General features: G+C 44.1%; 1 protein-coding gene across 2 annotated transcripts; it reads left to right on the plus strand.

The window, feature by feature from the left end:
* Positions 1–1,617: 1,617 nt before the first annotated feature.
* LOC120902336 lies at positions 1,618–18,285 on the plus strand. Of its 2 annotated transcripts, XM_040311015.1 has the most exons (7): positions 1,618–1,717; positions 3,514–4,497; positions 8,442–8,591; positions 10,044–10,141; positions 10,228–10,396; positions 16,721–16,923; positions 16,996–18,285. In XM_040311015.1, the coding sequence occupies exons 2-7, from the start codon at positions 3,951–3,953 to the stop codon at positions 17,719–17,721; spliced, it is 1,893 nt and encodes a 630-aa protein (XP_040166949.1). In that variant the 5' UTR covers positions 1,618–1,717; positions 3,514–3,950; the 3' UTR covers positions 17,722–18,285. The 2 variants fall into 2 exon arrangements, with proteins under 2 accessions (XP_040166949.1, XP_040166948.1); XM_040311014.1 differs by lacking the exons at positions 1,618–1,717; positions 3,514–4,497; positions 8,442–8,591; positions 10,044–10,141; positions 10,228–10,396 and adding exons at positions 13,211–14,818; positions 15,100–16,314; positions 16,396–16,553.
* The last annotated feature ends 2,085 nt before the right edge of the window (positions 18,286–20,370 follow it).

Here is a 20,370-nt window from a genome sequence, read left to right on the forward strand (position 1 = left end):
GAGTGAAAATATCGTGTGGAAAATGTCTCACGCTTTCCAAATAAACGATGACACACCAACTACAAAGCGTGTCGCCCAGCGTCTTGTAACGCGTTGATGTTTTTTTGTTGCTATTTTTGCTGCAGTCTTTGTTTTTCCATTTCAATTTCGTGCAAGTGGTAAAAGTGTGCTTTCCCTCCACCTTTGGCCGCTGCAGATGACAGCCGTTTTATCGATGAGACAAAGTTTGCGCGCCACCGTACAAGAAGGATCCATTTCATGTTGGATCGCTGCCAGGGTACGGCTCTGGATGAAACGTTTGTTTTTTGCAATTTTACATTTGCGAAGGTTTTTACTTTTCTTGCCAGCAAAGGCAGATGAAAAGGGTTGATATTATTAACATGTTTGAATGTTAAATTTATCTATTTTTAAATGCTTTTTTTAACGCAACCCATTGAATCAGTAGCACCAAGTTTTAACGTCTTTGGGTATGTAATTATAGTAGAAATTCATCGGTCCCTACCATTTTAATAAGATCTGAGTTAATTCGTGATAATTAATCAAGTAGAATGATGTTTGTGATTTTCGAAATAAATGGCTTAATTTTGTACAACCATTTGATGTAATGCAATCAGTTTAGAACACGTTAGCGTTACAAATTGCATACCTTCGGGCTAATAACTGTTCATGACCAGTTACATCGTTGGCTGGGTTGCTAACGTATTTTTGTATATGCTGGTGTACATTTGCACCAGCAGAGAGTTTTTACACGTTTTGTGAGAACGTTTTAACCGCAATCAAGTTGTATCAAGTAACTAAAACAGAGCAAAAATATATTATATTCTCTGATGAATCAATACACTAGCGTTTGAACGGACAACGGCGAACAGTTACAATTACATTACATACATTCAGGGGTTGAGCTGTAGTGTTACTGATCACGTTATTGGTTACGTTGTTACCGTGTGAAGCGGGTTTAATACACTGATTAACACTTTAGAAACACTATAACCATGTTCAGTCTGCTAAGAAAATATAATCTTTTTTTAAAGTATATTTACCAATTATTTTAACATAAAAATAGAAAATTGAGTATGAAATCAATAGAGAGCAGACTTGTTGTAGCTGTTGTTATTTGTTGAAATATTTCTCCTGTTTTCCTGTTCCGTCTTCGCAGTAGAACTACACCCTTGCTGTAACTACGGCAACCGCATTTGCTCCCTTATTCTTTCCTACCTGAAGAGCAGCGAAACGAAATTCGCGACCAACACGGCAGCTGAGCGCCAGCCATCGTTTCGATCCGATCTTTCCTGTCTTCCACCTTCCACAAGACACCACACCACGAGACAACCCCTTCGTTTCCTGGAAGAGGGTTCTCCTTCTTTTTTTCCCATAACCCATTCGCGTTCAAAAATTCAAACCTGCATGAAGGGTCTTAACAGACACGACCGTGCCCGTGCGATTCTTTGTCGTCGGATGCATGCCGGACGGGGGGACGCAAGGACTAATGCGCGTTGTAGCCCCGTACGCGCGTGCGAACGAGAAAGCCTGCTTCCATTGCGTCACCATCGTCTTCTTCTCATCTCGGGCGTTCGGGCGCTCGGTAGCGCGTGTTCACGCGCGCGCTCCCATCACCAATTCGGCCACACTAGTTAACGGCTGACCGGCACGGTGGAAGGAACGAACCGTCCGTCTCTCTGTTGGGCCCACTTCTGTTTCTTTTTGTTTTTAAGTTTCGGTAGGGTTTGCTCACCTTTCTCCCTTTACTTTTTTTTGGCGTCACTCGCGTGTTGGAAAGTGAAATCGAACCCGCCGGTGGATGCTGCGCGTGTGTGTGTGTGTTTGTGGACGTCGTGCACAGTTTGCAAGCGCACGGAAAGTGCAAGTGGAGTTCAATTTCAATAGCAATTGTATTCATGTGAGCTGGAAATGCGGTAGCTTCCATAATCGGCCTTTCCTGTAGTGTGTTTGTGTAGGTTTGATTTGATCGACAACGACAGATACAGCGCGCTCAACCCGGCAGAGCAATCGAACGCGCAACCAAAACAAAACGATCGCCATAAACAGTGCTTGCCGTAATTGTAGCTCCAGTGTGCCCTTAATTATGTGTGCCTTATCTGCACCGCCGTTGGCAGATGTGACTCATGCGGTAGATGCAAGTTTACAAAGATAGGAATAGTTATGTGACCTTTATTGGCTATTCTGAGTTTCCGTGTGGTGGATGTGATAATACAAATACGTTAATTACAATAGGTGACTGATCACTCGCACCGATATGCTTTGATGCGTTTGCCGTGATTGCGGTGACGTTTGAGACGTGTTTTTTAGCTTTCAACCTTTTCTATCTGTTAAAAGATACTATATTTTTTTTAATAATTCAGCAAATTTATATCTAATTCGTTTCGTTTTGTTCTAATTCAATTGTGAAGTAGTTAAGATCATGCTGTACTGTAGAGAAACAAATGTTGTGTTTAATGACAACCACAAGCTCGCCATACAAGATTACAAAAACACGTTTCAAATCTGTCTAAGCACACCAACTTTGTAACGAAATCGTTGTAACGAATTATTCATAATTTCTGTTACAAGAACAACAAGCAAACAAGGCAGATGAGCAAACACAAAAACACAAATCAAACACATTCAGAACAGAACAGAGCAAACGGTAAACATATGCCACACAACATCGTGTTTTGTAAACAGAACGATTAGCTGAATAGTAAATATTTTCCAAAACCCCCATTTTTACATGATCATTTGGACCTTAATCATAAAAAAAACAATTTTAAAAACGATCACCTCTAAAACGATGAACGAATTATCTATTCCCACACAAACACACACACATACACATTTTATGAGGACATGAACTTCGACACAGTAGAGTAAGCAAAAGGAAAAAAATACAAATTTCTTCACAAACGCCGTTGCAATATGAGTGATTCAAAGGATATATTAATAACTCGTGCAGGGAGGGAAAAATAAATGCTTAAGAACATGAAACACATGAAAACAGGAAAAAAAAATTAACAGAGAGAAGAAAAGAGAGTGTTGTGTGTTCGATAATAAATTCCCATTAACCCACGCGTTACAGGGAAACGTTATTTGACAGTTGCGTTAATTGTACACGCATTCCACACGGTGCTAGCTTGCGGGAGATGTTGTGTTGAAGAACGCACCACTTTCGGTGCATTTTCCACCCTCAAAGAGTGGACCGGTGTGTGCGTGTGCGTCCCAGGAGAAGGAGTTTTCTCTTCCCACGCGTTGCTTTTTCCGCTCGTTAATGAAAAACACTCACGTGTAGGAGAGAGGTCGGCGCGATCGTTACGCGAGACCGCGATCATTATTGATAGATAGTGGGCAAGTGTTGGCCGTGTGCTTTGGGGCCTCGGGGACAACAACACCAAAGGAGAAAAAAAAGCCGGTGACCCCAACTGTCCCTTTAAATATAGACCCGCGGTTTGCGTTTGGAGGTGATCACAGCACCGAGACACATCAATTTTCATTTTTCCCCTTTTATTTTCGTTTTGCCAGTCTGTGTCTGTGTGACCTGAAAATGTCGCTGGAGTGCCAAGAGGATGCTTTCGGCAAGCTGGCCGTCGGCCGACGGTGGAAAACCCGCGCTATGTGCACGTCGTGCTAGGGAAAAGTGTTGTTGTGTTGTCCCTAGCAGAAAATGGGGAAATGTGTTTTTGGTGGCAAGAAGCGAAGGGAACAAAATTAAGTGAAAGTCGTAAAACAAAACAAACCAAAAAAGAAAACGAGTGTTGAGTGATAATTTTAGAAAGCATCGCAATATTTCGGGGGCATCTGTGAGCGACACAAAACGTTTGAAGATTGTTTTTTGAAGAAGTAGACTTTGCGTGAGTGAGGTGAGAAGAATACGTTTTGCTGTGTGTTGCGTAGTGTACGAAAAAAGACGAATAAGTAAGTGTCCCGCTGCGTCACAGCCGGATTGTTGTACTATTATCATGACACAGGCGACCGACTCACGTACGCCACCGGCACCGAACGCTGCTGGAACCCGGCCCCGGATTAATCTCACAATGCCGCCAGTCTACGTGGCGCCACCATCGGTCCAGGCGCAGCACACGCCGGCCAAATACTCCCCGGCACACTACTTCCAGCAGCTGCACCAGCAACAGCAACAGCAAGCGGCCCAAATGCTCCACAACCCGCTCTACCAACCGGGTGTCCCGGTAACGCCCGGCTCACCGACCAGGATCTCGCTCGGTACCGACGGTGGCCTGGGGGCCGGTGGTGAGCAGCCCGACTACACCGACTACTACTCGATGTATCCGGCCAAGGCGGGCGAGTTTATGTTCAAGCAGTTCGAGGGCTTCCGGGACTTTACGCTCAACACGGCCAAATCGGGCCTCGGCGTGGGGGAGAAGTCCGTCTTCTGGATGTACACCAAGATCACGAAATGGTCGCGGAAATGGTTTACGCACTTTTTCCTCTTCCTGATACTGTTCCTGTACTCGGTGGCTGGTGCTGCGCTGTTCGTTGCGGTGGAAGGTATGTATCGTGTGGGGCAAGCAGGGGGGTGAAGTGTTTTAATTTAATGCTTTCCATACCACACGACGGGGGCTTTTTTCATTGCTTTAAAACATTTGAAAGGAGTGAGGTAGATGTGGAAGATGCCAAATTTGAATTGGCATATTCTAGTCCTGATTTTGATATTTTGCTAAGTATCTCACCACCCTTTCTGGGTGAGTTTGTGTACAGAGTTTGTATACAATCAAAAACACACTTCTTCTTACATAAATAAAGGCCACATTTTGTACTCTTTTACCTTCTGATATCTACAGCACATTTAATGTAAGATGAAATTATATGTTGAAACTGAAAAATGGTCTTATGAGCTCATTAAATACATTAAATACATTCAGCGGGTTTAAGCACAGTGACTAATGGTGATCCAAACCATTTAAGAATTCAAACAAAAATACCCACTTGTTATCGGGCATAACCTACTACTGGGTTAGAATGACTAAATACCCGGAAAAATAAATTACTCATAGTGAATAATCTGAGTCATTTATATTGGATATAATTTGAATCACTCTGAGTGAAATGTTAGTAACTAGCAAGGATGCTATAAGAGACCAGGTGGTGGAATACGTTCATTTTTCATCAATTTAGGTTTTAATAATAATTATTAAATTATTTTTCTTACCCTACTTTATCGCTTGTTTCATAATCACACAACATTATTTAATACCGACTTAAAAACTGTATGGAATTCGACATAGCGACTCACGCTGAATTATGAACCCGCACGTCAACAGGCAGTTTGTTAAACTGCGCTATATTCCATAGCTTATAACATCATTGGTTGGTACAGAGAGTTTATCGACTCACGACTATTGAGTTCCAAACACTGCGAGTGGATCATTTGGCACTACAACAATGAAATCTTATATTATCCTACATCCTAATTCGACTCATACATTGCTTATATTTCACACAATCAAACATCCTAAATCAGTCTACTCATCACTTATTTGAATATCTCTCAGAAGAGCTCACCAAATACAAGTAGTAACTGTCAAGTACTAAAAAGCAAACGACTTCACACGTCTAATGAATTCAAACGAATATCATGACTTGGAACAGATACGGTACTAATATGCCTTATAGTCCTGAGATAATCAATTTGGCATAGAACCTGAGGCTAAAACAACATATTCAATTGAATATTAGAGAATTATTCAAATTTTTAGCCATAATATTCTTAGTACAAAGGAAAAAAGACACACAAAAATCAATATTTTTTACTTACTTAGGAAATCGAATGGTATATTTATGTTGAGATTCATAAATCATTCAAATTCGATTTATGCACTCCCAATCACAGGTCCCTATTGTCACGTATATGATGAGACATATTCGATTTAGCACGTACTGCTGCTGTCAAACGACTGGAACCTGACAACAGAAAATAATTGTTTCTGTTTTATTTGCCAGTAATCATGCATATCGGCCAATATTTAACACAAAATAAAAACAATTTTAAATGTCTCAAATATTTCCTAAAAAATATGCCACCTAAAACTGTCTTGCTTAAAAAAAAAAACAAAACTTTGACCCCTACATCTAGCACGTCTGGTCTCTCCTTTACTACTTTTACATTTAACGACCTTAGAGAGATTTTTATTGAGCACGTACCGATGTGTTTGTGTGTGTGTACATGTGTCTCTGGTTTGGTTTTTCTTTTTGCTCAACGCACCAAAGACACATAAAATGATCTGATTTTCACCTCGAACCCCAACCACCCCTCACGGTGTGCAACCGAATTTGCTCTCTAAGTCCAAATATTTTAAACAAATCCGTGACGACACATACGCACCATGCCATCATTAGATGTGACATTCAGACACCATCATCGGGCATTATCCTCATCAGCCACCGCAGTAAGCAGCAGTGGGCAGCGGACAGCAAAAGCTCTTACCCTTGCCTTACCCTGCGTATTATGTTTTATTTAGTCGTTGTTGTACTGTTGCGATTCACCACTGGGATGTTTTTTTGTTGTTGTTGAGGATGCATGGGTCAGCCAAACCCAGATGGTACCGCAGCAACACAGACACAGGTCGTCACGGAATCGACCCGTCCGCATGCTGCACGCGGTGGTCGGTCACATTCATTTATTTATTTTTATTTTGCCTAATATTTTTCCGTTAATCATCTGCTAAAATTATCTCCCGAGAATACAGTCACACATTCTCTCACACCGAAGTAAAATTTTCCAACGAAACACGGTCAGTCCATTGCGTTTCGATTTCAATACCTTGCTCCGGAGGTGCGGAGGACACACTGCGGCTGTTGGTTGGTATGAGACTCTGTTTGCCTTCCTGCGAAAAACCAAGCACAGAGTTCATTTTCCATCCCATTTGCAACTCACTGGTTCGGAGAGAGGGTCGATGTGACCCCCTTTTTTCACCCCCTTTGAATTTTCTGGGAAGATGTCAACGCTGTCGAATGTCATCATTGGCGCGGGCGAACCGGCGCTGATGGATGAGAACTGGTGACAAACGATCGCGTGACAGACAGGTGTTGTTTTTCTTTTGCTCCCGATCACTGGTTGGAACAATGTTATGGCAACGAGTTATGAGCTAGTTTTTCTAGTTTATGATCCAATTTTCGGGTTTGACAGTGAACAGGAACACTGTAACCGATGTTACATTCAAGAGAGGCTTAACACATGGATTATGCTTCAAGGTGCAACGGCGCGTTGCAATGAAAAATAGATAGAAACATTGACAAGCCTTTTCTTGCATCATCTGACAAGGAGACACTAATTTAAAGTGCTGTTTAACTCGTGTGATCTTGTAAATCTTGTGTTGGACACGTGTGAACATGTTTAATCCTGAGTGGCATTGGTTTGCTTACCAAAAATCTCGTCAGGAACATTCGAGTAATCGTTGCAAAAGTTCAAATAAAATGGAATATTAAAACTGATGGTGAAATATTGATGACCTCACAAAAACAAAGATACTCTCCGAATAATTACAACATTTTCTTCAATAAAATGTTTGTTTGAACAATTTTTTTGCAATTTTCCTCGCTCACATACAAATTACACTAGGTTGACGTAGCAATAACTGTTGTGATGCAAAATAAACGTGAATTATGACACATTGTTTAATGTAATTGTATTTAAATAGTTGAGGAAGGCCATATTATTTTATTACGTACACAATATACCATATTTAGATAATAAATATGAGGAATATAATTCGAAAAATGAAAATTGCACAATCAACTTTAATGGAACACTAAACGGGCCCTTAATTAGTAGTAATAACTACAATAAAATGTACTAAAATCACTCACACCCATGCTATAACATTGCGCCTAAATGTATGCAATTGCGCAATACAAAAAAGCAGCAAAGATAGCTAATAGAGAAGAGAAGATGAATTACTAAGCTGAATAAGTTGATATGAGCTATAGAAGAACCGTAACTCATCCAAAGTTACCTAAGCATCTGTTAAATAAACCATTACGCTCATCACAAAACTGCACTCAATGCTAAATAATGCCACGCGCGAATTAATTGCCATTTTAAATCAGTTTTTATCACCACAAATCATCACTTCCGAGCGGCTTTCGTGGCTTTCTCCTAACGCAAAATGCATGACGACCTCCAGTGCTTTCTTCCTCACAAGCAACTCCAAAATCCAAATCCGCGCTTATTTAATTTAACCTATCAATCGCAGACAGTTTAATTGCTTGCTCGTTAACCTCACCGTGCCGAGTTACGACATCATCTTCACGCCCATTTCCCATTCCTCCCCACGCTTAAGTGAGGTCAAGAATGACGCGTGCGATTACACTGCCAGGCGCGCGAGCGCGCGCTCGTGTTGTGCACTTTAGCTGAATTTTCATCCAAACACACACTGGCCGCCACTGCACGTACTGACTGACTTGTATCATAATAATAATGCCGTCTGGCTTAGGTGAGGCCGATAATCCGCCGGAAGTAGATGTTGCTAGCAATGGTTTCAACGAAACTGCAGCCATCGCCGCCAGCGCCGCCGCTACTGCTGCTGCTGCTGCTCCTACTAATGCCAGCTTTATGGCGCTCGAGCCGACGACTAGTGTCTTTGGTAAGTGTATCACACCCACGTCCTTCCCAACTGCCCTGTGTTTTCCCTTCCCCGTGGTGGTGTTGGAAAACGTTTGCCCAATGTTTATCAATCGTTAATCGAAGCGCACCCTGCCGCACGATCAACGCTGGCAAATCGAACCGGAAGCCTGCCTCGAACCCAGCGCTGAGACGGTGATCGTGATCGACTGTATAGCTTTATTTTTATTAACTCGCGCTTTTCCACGTTGCTTCTACTAACCCGAACACGGTGTAGCAGCCGGCTGTACTATCGGCCGTCTGCCAGTTGCCCAAATTATTACTTATTTACCCACTAGGTCACGAATCTTGAATCACAGACCATTTCCCTTCCTCGATGGTGAAGGTGAGGGAAAATCAACGCATTTCGTGGTGGAAATCGCGCTTCGGCAATAATCTGCTTCCCTCCGCGCGTTCGGAAAATTCAAACCACCTGCTCCTGCTCGCTCTCGTTCACTCGCTCACCTCCCAGCTCGAGGCATCGAATTTCAACGCGATGATCGCGGTCGGATGGTTTTTTGATTTGTTTACGGGGTGGCAATGGCTTAAAAATAAATCTCGACTGCCTCCCCTTACTCTCCCCGTTTCTCGTTAGGTCGTGCGGGAGAAAAATGACTTCACCATACGTCATCAATGCGTTCGCCATCAAGGGGGGAAGATGGGTGGTGATGTGTTTTTCATTATCTGCCAGAGACCAGAGACCAGACAAAACGGTTTTAGCCGGCAGAAGAGCGAGAAAGATCGCTTGGTGGTTGTGTTGAGTGTGTGTGTGTGTGTGTGTGTGTGTGTATTTATTGCCATCTTGCTTAGAACAGTTTGGTTGTTTTCTTAAAGTTAGGCGTGTTTGGTTTTCCCCGGGGGAGAAGGAACAATTTTCCCAGCGCGCTAAGACAGCTGATGGAAGAGAGAACAAAAACGGTTGACGGTTTCAGCCTTGTGTTTTCCTCGTTTTTTTGTGTGTGGCCGGCTTCTAACCGTTTCCTTACGTCATAATGCGTCGGTGGAGTTTGATTGCTTTCCACGAGTTTACGAGCTAGGCCGGTTTATTGTTAAACAAATAGTACAAAGTCGTACTGACCACTGGGTTTTTGGGCGTAAAGGAAAACGATCAACGAGCGCTCCCTAAACGACCCACGATCGGCACACTGATCGAGTAACGGGGAGGAGCAAAAAATGATCGATTCAAATTTCAGAAGAAGTTTACTCGAAGTCGGTACACCCACGAAAAAAAAAACAAAACACCGACCGATTAGAAACTGTTTATTTACGCCAAATCGGCTCCGTGTGTGCGGAAATATTAATCCAATTCAATCTCCTGTTTTTTATTGTTTCCCTCCGGTTTCATCCTTTTTATGTTGGTTTTTTGTGTGTAATTTAATGAACATCGAATACCATCATCTCCTTGCTGCTGTCTGGTCCCTCCGCGTGAGAGCAGGAACGCACGAGAAAAAGATGGAAACCAACGTGAACCACGCGAAACGGATGCTAGCGAAAAACCTACGCATACTGGCGCTGGATCGCGAGAAGCTGGAGGTATGTTTGTCTTTCGCAAACTGGATAATCAATAAAATAATATTTTCCCTTGTTTTGTTTTTTTGTGTGTTTAACGACCCTTTCAGAATCCCGATCCGGACATCTGGGAGGGACGGGCGATCAATCTGGTCGAGGAGTACAGTGCCGTCCTGTACCAGTCGTACAAGGAGGGGTCGTTTGAGAACAAGCAGAACAAAAAGACCTGGTCCTTCTGGAATGCGGTGTTCTACTGTGGCACGATCTACACTACCATTGGTGAGTATGAACTCTTCCCTTTTTAAATCTGTCAAAAACATTGGATAAATGCAGGACGAACCATTGCAAAAAGGAAGTTCTCTTAGGAGTGTTTTTTGTTCCATCTTGAACTCGAATTTGACAGTTTTTTGCTGGAACTCCTCCATATTTGCTGGTTATATTATTTATATGATCAGCTTTAGACGTGCGTTACTCTTAACCCCTTGAACACGCTGGAAAAATGTGATGCGTTTGTTATTGTCGCCAGCAAATGTGATGCTTAGCACCTGCATACCATCGGGAACTATAACACGCTGCACTTTTAATATCTCAAAGTTTCTCAGCTCATGAGAACCGCATGCCAATGAGATAATTTTTGAATGAAACCCGAGACCGCGAGCGTCGAATGGTTGATGTTTGCTCGCTATGATGTAATCTATAAACTACGTAACGCTTACAACAACATCTTCTACCATCAACCGTAGTGCACACGTTGTACACAAAATACACGTTGTTCTACGACCGCCTACCCCGGTAGGACCATACATTATGTATGGGAGATTGCAGTTTTGCGGGTCCAAAAGCTTTTGATATGCTCGTTATATTTGCATGGATTTTTTTTTTATCAAAGCTGCATCTTTTTGCCGTTTAACTAAAAACATTCATCTGCGGATGCGTGGTACCTAACAAGTCTCTAAAGCCTGTATATGCCAGAATGACCACGCAAGTCGTTCGGAAAACCGAAGTAGAACGAATTGATTTTTAAAAATTCACATTAAAAAATTACCTTATTCGTTAGATAACAAAAAAAAGATGGTTAGAACGATAATTATAAGCTTTGCAATCCGCAAAACTACAATATATTATACAAAATGTATGGCCCTACCCGGGTAGGCGGTATTAAAAATATGGTGTAATTTTTTTGCGAGTAATAGTTAAATAGAAAAACAATTATAATATTTCTCCAGGCATTTTATGAATTTCAAGTCTGCACGACTTTTCTATCAAAAGATGTTAAGAAATACAAGTGAAAAAACTACCCAGGTAGGTCGTCATTGACACTAGGGTGGAGATTTGCTACTAAAATTGAAAGAGATTATGTGACCTGGTTGACCGGTCTGGTAGTATAGTCGTCAACTCGTACGACGTAACAACATACCCGTCATGGGTCTTCTTCTATTTGGTCTAATGTACTACGCGGACATGCCGGCCTGTACAGGCTTTCGAGATTTGATTTAGGACCACGCAGTCGAATAGTCAATCCTTGTTACGGAGGGACGGTCCATTGTAGGCTTGAACCCGTGACGGGCATGTCATTGAGTCTTTCGAGTTGACGACTGTACAACGGGACCGCTCGTCATGGGTTCAATGGACCGTGCTCCCATACGGAGGACTGACTATCCTGCTATGGTAATAAATAAGTCACTGAAAGCTAAGCCCACTTGTGGTAGCGGAATTTGGGGCATGTGTGCCCTCTTAAGCATTTCATATTATAACTCACTAAAAGGTGTTTGTCAAGAGCCGATTTAAATCTCATAACCATTTTACATCTCTTTGCTCACTTATAAATTAGTTTCGTTTGAAAAAAGTACAAACAAAGCTGTTTTGAAGCATTTTAAAAGGTGTTGTTTTTTGGGCTATAGGGCAAGAGAGTGTTACTCGTATGGGACGGCAAGACGGCCATCTGATTAAAATAAACGTATTTCTTAGATAATTGAAAATTGTTACATTTGTGGCACTAGTATATGTATTCCTACATGTTTTGAGTCACAAATGAACCTTTTTTCATAACAAACTATATCGGAATATGGTTTGTTGCTGGTCTGTTTTTTCGGAGTGGATTCCGCTCGTAATAGCGCTCCATACTGCAGCACGTTACAATAATGTTTACATTTTTCACAGTTCTCGCCTATGAAAGATGGTGGCACAATTGCTCCAAATAGAAGTGGCTCTTTTGCCCCAAAAATTGTATTTTTTTAAATTGGATTTTTAAGTGACAAAAAGACAGTTTTTTTTCAACTAACAAAAAGTTTCAACTTTACGGTGGTGTAAATATTTTCTCGGTTGATTGTTCCCATGATTTTTGAGAGCTTATTTGGTTTGATTAAAAAACTATAATATTCTGCTCAATTATAATATCAATCTCAACATAAATCAGTTCGAAACAATGAGAAAAATCGATTGATCTGTATGAAATTCGGCACAATTGTCGATATACACAATTGATCATTTAACTAAAGTTTTTATGGAAAAAATGCTTGGTGGCACTCTTGCCCCTATGACACTTACTTACATGTAGCCTTGTAGCCCCTATGACACACTTGCCTCAAATCTAAAAGCAGTCCTTGACGGTCCTTGACCGCCGACGGTGCCAAAGAAAGAATAAAAAGTGTCCTCAAACGTTTGATATAAACTAAAACGTCTTATTGCGTTCTGGCTAAGACTACAAGGAGGAAAAAACGTTAACGTTCGATACAACTCTATGAATAAGTGTCAAATGAGCAATCATAGTGCACGGACCAGCTTCATTTATAAGTGATAAATAGCTAAATTCATTTTTAAACCTCTATTTGTAGATTATAATCGTAAAATCAATTAACTAATGCAATGACAAAACAAATGAACTAAATAGACAAGGTTGCAGTATCATCCATACAATCTATATTTCAGTACTCATTCAATGTCGATCTACCTACAATTTTGAAAGCCCCTGTATTCATAAAATATAAACATAACGGTACTAGTACAGCCAATTCTGCAACGCACTGTGAATTGAGGTAACATTTTGAGCAGCACTGTAAAACCTGTTGCAATACGATTTTCCCGCGAGACAAGAGACGTCGTGTAGCGTCGCATCGGTTTGTTTTCTTTTTTTACTGGCACCCGAACCATTGCGGACGATTTTCCGAAGCAATGTAACGCTTCGTAACGCGTTCGCCGCATACTGCATCGGTCGGACATGGCTACCGCATCACAAACAGAACCAGTTCGGAGTGTTATTTTGGAATTGAAGTGCACAAAATAGTGTTGGAATGTTTTACATTAATTGTGAAATGTTTAATCAAAATGTTTAATGCAACATATGGTGATAGACACTAATGGATGCGAAACAGTTTGAAGGCCAAATACGCCGCCACTGCATCCAAACCGATTTGCTGCAGTTTTGCGTTGATGCGTCTTTTTCCAGCGATGCGCATTACGGCCAACGTGTTGCAGTGATGACGGATTCAATTTACCTTCGGCATTCATTCGAAGGCAGTCACACTACAATCAGTCTACTAATGTGTCACACAAAACCACGATTTAGCACACCAACTGCAGTTCAAGTGCAGCGCACGATCAACAACAGCTGATTCCCGTGTCGTCATCACAAAAACATTCACTTACAGTGTTTTTTCCCTCGAGTAAAGAGCACATGTTGCGGGCACAGGCAGAATGGAAAACTGAACAAAAAAAAAAAAGCTGAGAGCGAGACCAAATCCCACTTTGCGTACGTTCACACAGAGAAACGAAAAAAAATAGACGAACGCAACCCGGTGTGCCGTTTTTCGGGTACGGTTTCGCTTATTTTTAGCCCCATTCCGACCGCAGAACACTTCGAGCGGTCGTCCTGAGCGGTTCCCGCGCTGAGCGTTTGTCTGCCGCGCCAAGTGACGTTAGTGGGAGAGAATTTTCTATCCGAAATTGAGACATCGGTCGTCTCAACGTTTGCCCAATTGTTCGATAATTGGGTGGAAAAGTGGTCGCGATAATTAATACCCACGGCTTTGTTTGGTAGGGGCGAGCATATAAAATGTCCAACGTTTGGTTGCAAAACTCGGTCAAATTACTGGTGCAGTGAGGTGTGAAAATTTGGGGAAGAAATCCCTAACCGTACGTGAGAGCGTGTGCGTGTGAGTGTGGAAAATTATTTTTACCCCACAGTCCCCAGTCCGTGTCCGTGTCGCGGTGGAAGCCAATAACCGTTTTGGGGGAAGAAAAAAACACACACACGCACCCAGTGAGCAGTGAGTGGTGAGTGAAATAAAATCGTTTGAACGGACGGTGAAACATGGATGCGTCTAGCAGTGGGAGTGCGGTGCCGGTGGTGGCCCGCAGGCGTCGCCGGGCGGCCAGACAGCTGCGTGAATCGACGCCCGATCCGGCCCGCGACGGAAGCGTCGGCAGCCAGTCGAACTCGTGCGACGATCAGAGCGGATCCGAGTCCCGCGGCCGCAGCACCGTGGAAAGCAGTCCATCCTCCTCGAAGAAGAGTTTGATCGAGCGGGCGATCGATTATGGAAACTCGCATCGGAATAAAATTCTCGCCCGCAAGGAGAAGAAGCTGTCCAGCGCGGTCGCACCGAGGAGTCGATCGGTGCCGCGCGACGAGGGCGATGTACCGAGCAGTCCGGAAATATTCTCACTACTAAGGCGGGCCAAGCGAAGTCTGTCCGGTGCACGGTAAGTGTTTGGCAGGTGGTTTTAGGTTTTGTTTTAAGAATTTGGATTGCTAGCCAGATTTTCGAGGGAAAATATTGGCCCAGCTGTTGATTGATGCCCGTTAGCCGAGCGTTAAGGGGAGCGTTACCCCGAAGCGACGGTTTAAAAATAGTTTCACAATACCGTCCATCGAAAAGCGGGGATCAAATGAAGCCAAAAATAAGTGACGAATTGATTTCATTTCTGGCATATGAGCGGTAACAATTGTAGTTTTAGATACTAACATTCAAACCCCTTTGCAGCAAACCCAAAACGGACGACTCGAGCGATGGTGGCCGCATCTCCGACACGGAGGTACGCAAGCGGCGCGAACGCATCGAACGCTTCCAGACCGAACGATCGCGCGAAAGCTCGGAAGGCAAAGCGGCCAACCCACTGCAAGCCAATCTGCAGCGCTTCAACGAAGAGCGGCGCAAATTCGAGCTGGAAAAGTTAAAGTTCTTGCAGGAGAAGCGTGAGCTCGATCGGATGCGACTGCGACGGTTCGAGAAGTATCGGGAGGAAATGCTGGAAGAGCAAAGCCGCAAGCTGAAGGCAAAGCTGCAGGAAGAGCGTGCCAAGAGCATCGAAGCTACTCCGATGCCTCCGCTGGCACCATCCGTTGCTCATCGAGCTCGTACTCCAACACGTCCAACGGACAGCCTGTCGCCAACCGTTGCGAAGAAGAAGATACTGATCGTACCGAAGGCACGCTCATCTAGCCGATCGGCCTCGACAAGCGAAGATGAGGGTCGTTTGTCGTCCGATGAGGAGAAGAAGCAGACAGTTAGGCGTCGCTTTTCGCCGCGGAAGCCGAAGAGGACGCGTTCTTCCAAGCTGGAGTCGATGGCGAGACGCACCCATCCGCGGACGGATGGGATCACTTCGCCCGAATCGGAGCTACCGTCAGACTATCAACCGGAAGAACCGGAGCCGGTGGTTCGGAATGATGCTCCGGAGGAGGCAAAACCGGATCCGGAAATGGTGCTCACACACCGACGAGTAGCTGGACAGGAGGGTGCAAAAGAGGAGCAGCAGTTGCTTGTGGAGGAACCGAAGAAGCAAACGCTTGAGGAGGAACCAAAACCTCAAGAAGAAAAGGAAACGAATGAGAAGGATATTGAAGCAGTCAAAGAGCTTACCCCTCAAGAAGACGGGCTTAAGATACGACAGCGACGCAGGCCACTCGTGCTGTACGTTGAGCAGCCCGGGGAGATCTTCAGCTGGCGACAGATCACGCAAGAGTGGTACGACATGTGGCAGGATTTCCTGGACGATCACCCGGAGGAGCTCGTCCGGATGAAGGTGCAGGTGAACCACTGCCTGTTTTACTTCGCAGTGATGGTATTGCTGTGTGGCGTAGGTGGCATTGCGTTCCGGCTGACCGAGGGTACGTTCGAGTCGCAGTACAAGTGTGGCGTGAAGCGCGTCAAGCGCGAGTTCATCGATCAGCTTTGGCTTTCCAGTCACAATCAGAGGTAAGAGAGGGGCTCCAAATTTTCAAGCGATCTTTTTGTATTCTAAGATTCACTAACTGCTTGTTGTACGAAATTACACAGGGAAGAGGACTGGAAGCTATCGGCACGCAACCGGTTGCGCAAGTTTGAGGAGGAGCTGCAGATCGCGTTCGAGGCGGGAATGAAAACGTACAGCGGCAACACGGCCTGGAACTTTGTGAACGGCGTCATCTACTCGCTTACGGTGGTGTCAACGATTGGTAATGGGAAATTCCAGAAGAATTGCTTCCGAATTGTAAACTACAAATAAACATCTAAGAACTTCTACTGTTTACGATGTTTCATTTTTGAATCAATAATTCATATCTGAGTCACTCTATTTCTAATCACACAATGTCTCTTCTTGAATCTCTCTCTCCCTTAACAGGATATGGACATATTTCACCGTCTACGACGACCGGCCGGGCGCTGACGATTCTGTACGCGATCATCGGCATACCGATCTTTCTGATCGTGTTGGCCGACTTTGGCAAGCTCTTCACGAGAGGTATCAAGTTCATGTGGGCCTACGTGCGACGGTTGTACTATACGGGCTCGGTTAAAAAGGTTCGCAAGACTGCACAAGTCCAGGTGAGCATAAAGACATTTAAAGAAAATCCCCATGAGATATTTACTAATGCATCTATTCTTGCTTCATTTTAGGAGGTAATGAAGGGCCTCAATGTCGTCTACGATATGGTCAGGCGACCGAGTGCCGATAACGAACTGCAGGGAGCAACAACCACGACAACCGTGGCCGCCCAACAACCCCAACAATCCACACCGCCCCCACCCGTCCAAAGACCTCCGTCGGAAGCTCCAACGGCAGCCGCTTCCGGTACCGGCATCGAAGCCATCCCCGTGCCGGACACCCCAACTACCCCGGTGCCCGAAACGTTCGAAATCGACGACGAGTTCAATCTGCCCATCTCGGTCGCGATCGTCATACTGGTCGCGTACATGCTGTTCGGGGCCCAGATCTACTGCACGTGGGAAAACTGGAGCTTCTTCGAGGCGTTTTACTTTGTGTTCATCTCGATCTCCACGATCGGGTTCGGCGATTACGTGCCCCAGCACCCGATCTACATGATGTGCAGCATACTGTATCTGATCTTCGGCCTGGCCCTTACCTCCATGTGCATCAACGTGGTGCAGCTGAAGCTGAGCGACAGCTTCCGGCAGGCCAGTGCAAAGATCGGCGCAACGATTGGGCTGCAGATGGCGGAAGCGGCCTCCCAGCATCAGCACTCACCGGTACACACACCGATCGAGCTGGCCGCAGTACACACCTCCACACCTACCAGTGCGGTGAACGTGAGCCTGAAGGACACACCGACCTTACCGGCCCGACCGTCCAGCTCCGTACCAAAGCCAGACAAGAAGGAGTAGTGTGGGAGAGCGGGTTATCTGTTACATGAAAACAGTACGCACAAGTACAATGCACCAAGAAATGGCACGGGATGAGGATCGAAGCGCAGAGGAGGGGGAGCGGGTATGATCGACGGAAACGCTCTTATTTATATTAGCTAGGACTATATAAACAAATAAAAAAGAAAAGAAAACTGCATTATTAAGTCAAACGGACGCGGGACCGATACGGGAACCTGCCGCGCAGTGAAGATTGTTATTTAATGTTAAGCTTAAGGACGAACGTTAACAAGACGGACATTGTGTGCCCGGGTTTTTTTTTGGGGATGTAGAGGGTTGGGGTTGAATTTGAAAAGCGAAAGCCAAACAAAGAAGCAAAAAAAAAAAATAATAAAAGATAAAAGATATACGCTACAAGCAAGGGGAGCTTCCAGCTTTGCTAGTTAAGCGCGTGTTTTAATTGCTCGGAATGATCGAAATAAATGCTACTCCATATTTTGAAAATTACAATAGCAAAAGGGTTTTTGAAAGTAAGAATAGATGATTTTTAACTCGAAATAAAACATTTGCAGGGTGTGTCTTGTACTTCTAATTGTATGGGTATGCCAGCCTATATTGGCTTCCGAGACTATTCCGTACCACGGAACCGTCCCGTGTTTTAACGTTTGCATTAAAAATGGATAGAAACTGTCGCTTTTCCTTGGGTTTATCTTCACCGACACTAACGAAACGTTGATTGCCCTTTCAATAATTGTATTCCATGAGTCAACAGACAAAATTTGTCACCTCTATCAGTCGAACTCTAACCGTAATGGCCAAACAAGTGAAACAACTGAAGTTCAGGAGCGTCCGCGATAAAAAAGAACGGCTCCCCGTAGCGTCTAAAACGGACTTCGTGGGGCAGTTTGTGGACGTATTATAAGCCTATTTCGACATCTACAACATCTATTCGATAACAGTCAGAGCATCGAAAGAAAGCTCAGATTCGAATGGTTGATGACCTTGAGCGACCAAATGATGCTGAAAATGAAAACCGAGGAAAAAGTAGCTACATCGCTGAGGCTCCATGCGTTTATTTCGAGCGAATTTCGGCGAAATTTCGACATGACACCAAAATCCGCGAATCGGTCCAACATCCCCTAACCGCGTCACATAATGCAAAAGCTCTATTCCAACAATTTTGCAAAATCTGAGGAGGAATTGATAAAAATCGAAGATAGACCATAAAACATGCCTACACGCAAGTCTTCGGCCGACATGGTGAAAATTCTGGATAACTGATAACGGGAAGTTTAAATAATTACCATTCAAAGGATGTTCATGGAAAGAAATTATCTCGCTTAGTTTTTTTATTCTTCAGCCAGCCGAAAAAAAGTCAATTTTACAATGCAAACGTTACGTAATTGGAAACATTTTCCTTCAAATTTTCGTATCGAAACAAAGATCAAACGTGCAACTTCTAGTTAAAGCCACTCGAGAAAGTGCAAAAAAGCTCCTAAAAGGGAGGATCAGAAATGTTGCTTTTCAAGGAGTATTCACGTTTGTAAAAAATATATAACATTTTCTCCACTCTTAGAAAAATAATATCGGCATTGAAAGGATTCTTAAAATAAACTTACAAGTGATCCATTACCTACTTACTTATCCGGCGCTACTTCCGTTTTCCGGTCTTGCCTGCTTCAGTAATGTCCGAATCCGCGCACGGCCTACATGTCGGTCGCGACAGGTTCTTTGAGGTGAACTGATTGACCGGTTGAATGACCGGTTGGCAGCTAGCATCCTTGCGCGCAACTCAGCTACAATGCTATTGTCATTGCTGACCTTTGACCCAAGATAGGTGAATTATGGGACGAATTCAAAAGTGCGTTTATCTGCAATCCAAGGCTCTCTGCCGCCTGCTCGATCCCTTGGTAGGCTTCTGCTTCATAGGAGAGCCGCAGACCAATAATGTCTATATCATCTGCCTATGCCAGGATCTGGGTTGACTTATAGAAGATGGTTCCTGAAGTTCTCACCCTCGAGTCACGGATGGTCCTTGCTAGTGCCAGATTGAATAGCAGACAGGCAAGCACATCCCAAGCTGGCGCAGAGCTTTGGTGGTAGTAACAGGTCCTGAGAGTTTTCCATCCACCCTCACCTGGCAAGGGACGTTGGTCATAGTCATTCTAACTAGCCTTATCAGTTTGCCCGGGATTCCAAAAGAGCTGATAGCGTCATACAATTTTATCCTGGATATGCTATCATATGCGGCTTTGAAGTCAATGAAGAGATGGTATGTGTCGTGTCTCTATTCAGCCATCTTCTCCAAGATCTGCCGCATGGTGAAGATCTGATCAGTGGTTGATTTTCCATTTCGGAATCCTCTTTCATATTTTCCGACTGTTGTGGGCAGCCGTGCCGACCCCTGGACTTACCGTAGTAGTTGTGCTACCACTGGTCAATGTCCAGGGGACGACAGTGTGTCACGCACACTGTCGTACGCACACTAAGCGCGTTCCGCTTAGTGTGTGTCGTGCGCTCGAACAAGCAGGTGTTGCGAGCAGCCGGTCGAGCAGGGCTCCCGGCAGGGCACGGTACGGCTGGTGCGGCCGAATATTTTAATGTGTAATTGTGCTTGTGAGTTAATATTTATTATGTCTACTATTTATATGTAGTGTTTAATAAAGTACC

The sequence above is a fragment of the Anopheles arabiensis genome, chromosome 3 (assembly GCF_016920715.1).
Source record: "Anopheles arabiensis isolate DONGOLA chromosome 3, AaraD3, whole genome shotgun sequence".
Classification (NCBI taxonomy): Eukaryota; Metazoa; Arthropoda; class Insecta; order Diptera; family Culicidae; genus Anopheles; species Anopheles arabiensis.

Coding starts and splice junctions, on each gene's coding strand:
- LOC120902336 (XM_040311014.1), top strand. CDS start 14,427: ATGGATGCGTCTAGCAGTGGGAGTGCGGTGCCGGTGGTGGCCCGCAGG. Junction 16,315..16,395: donor CTTTCCAGTCACAATCAGAG/GTAAGAGAGGGG, acceptor GAAATTACACAG/GGAAGAGGACTGGAAGCTAT. Junction 16,554..16,720: donor TACGGTGGTGTCAACGATTG/GTAATGGGAAAT, acceptor CTCCCTTAACAG/GATATGGACATATTTCACCG.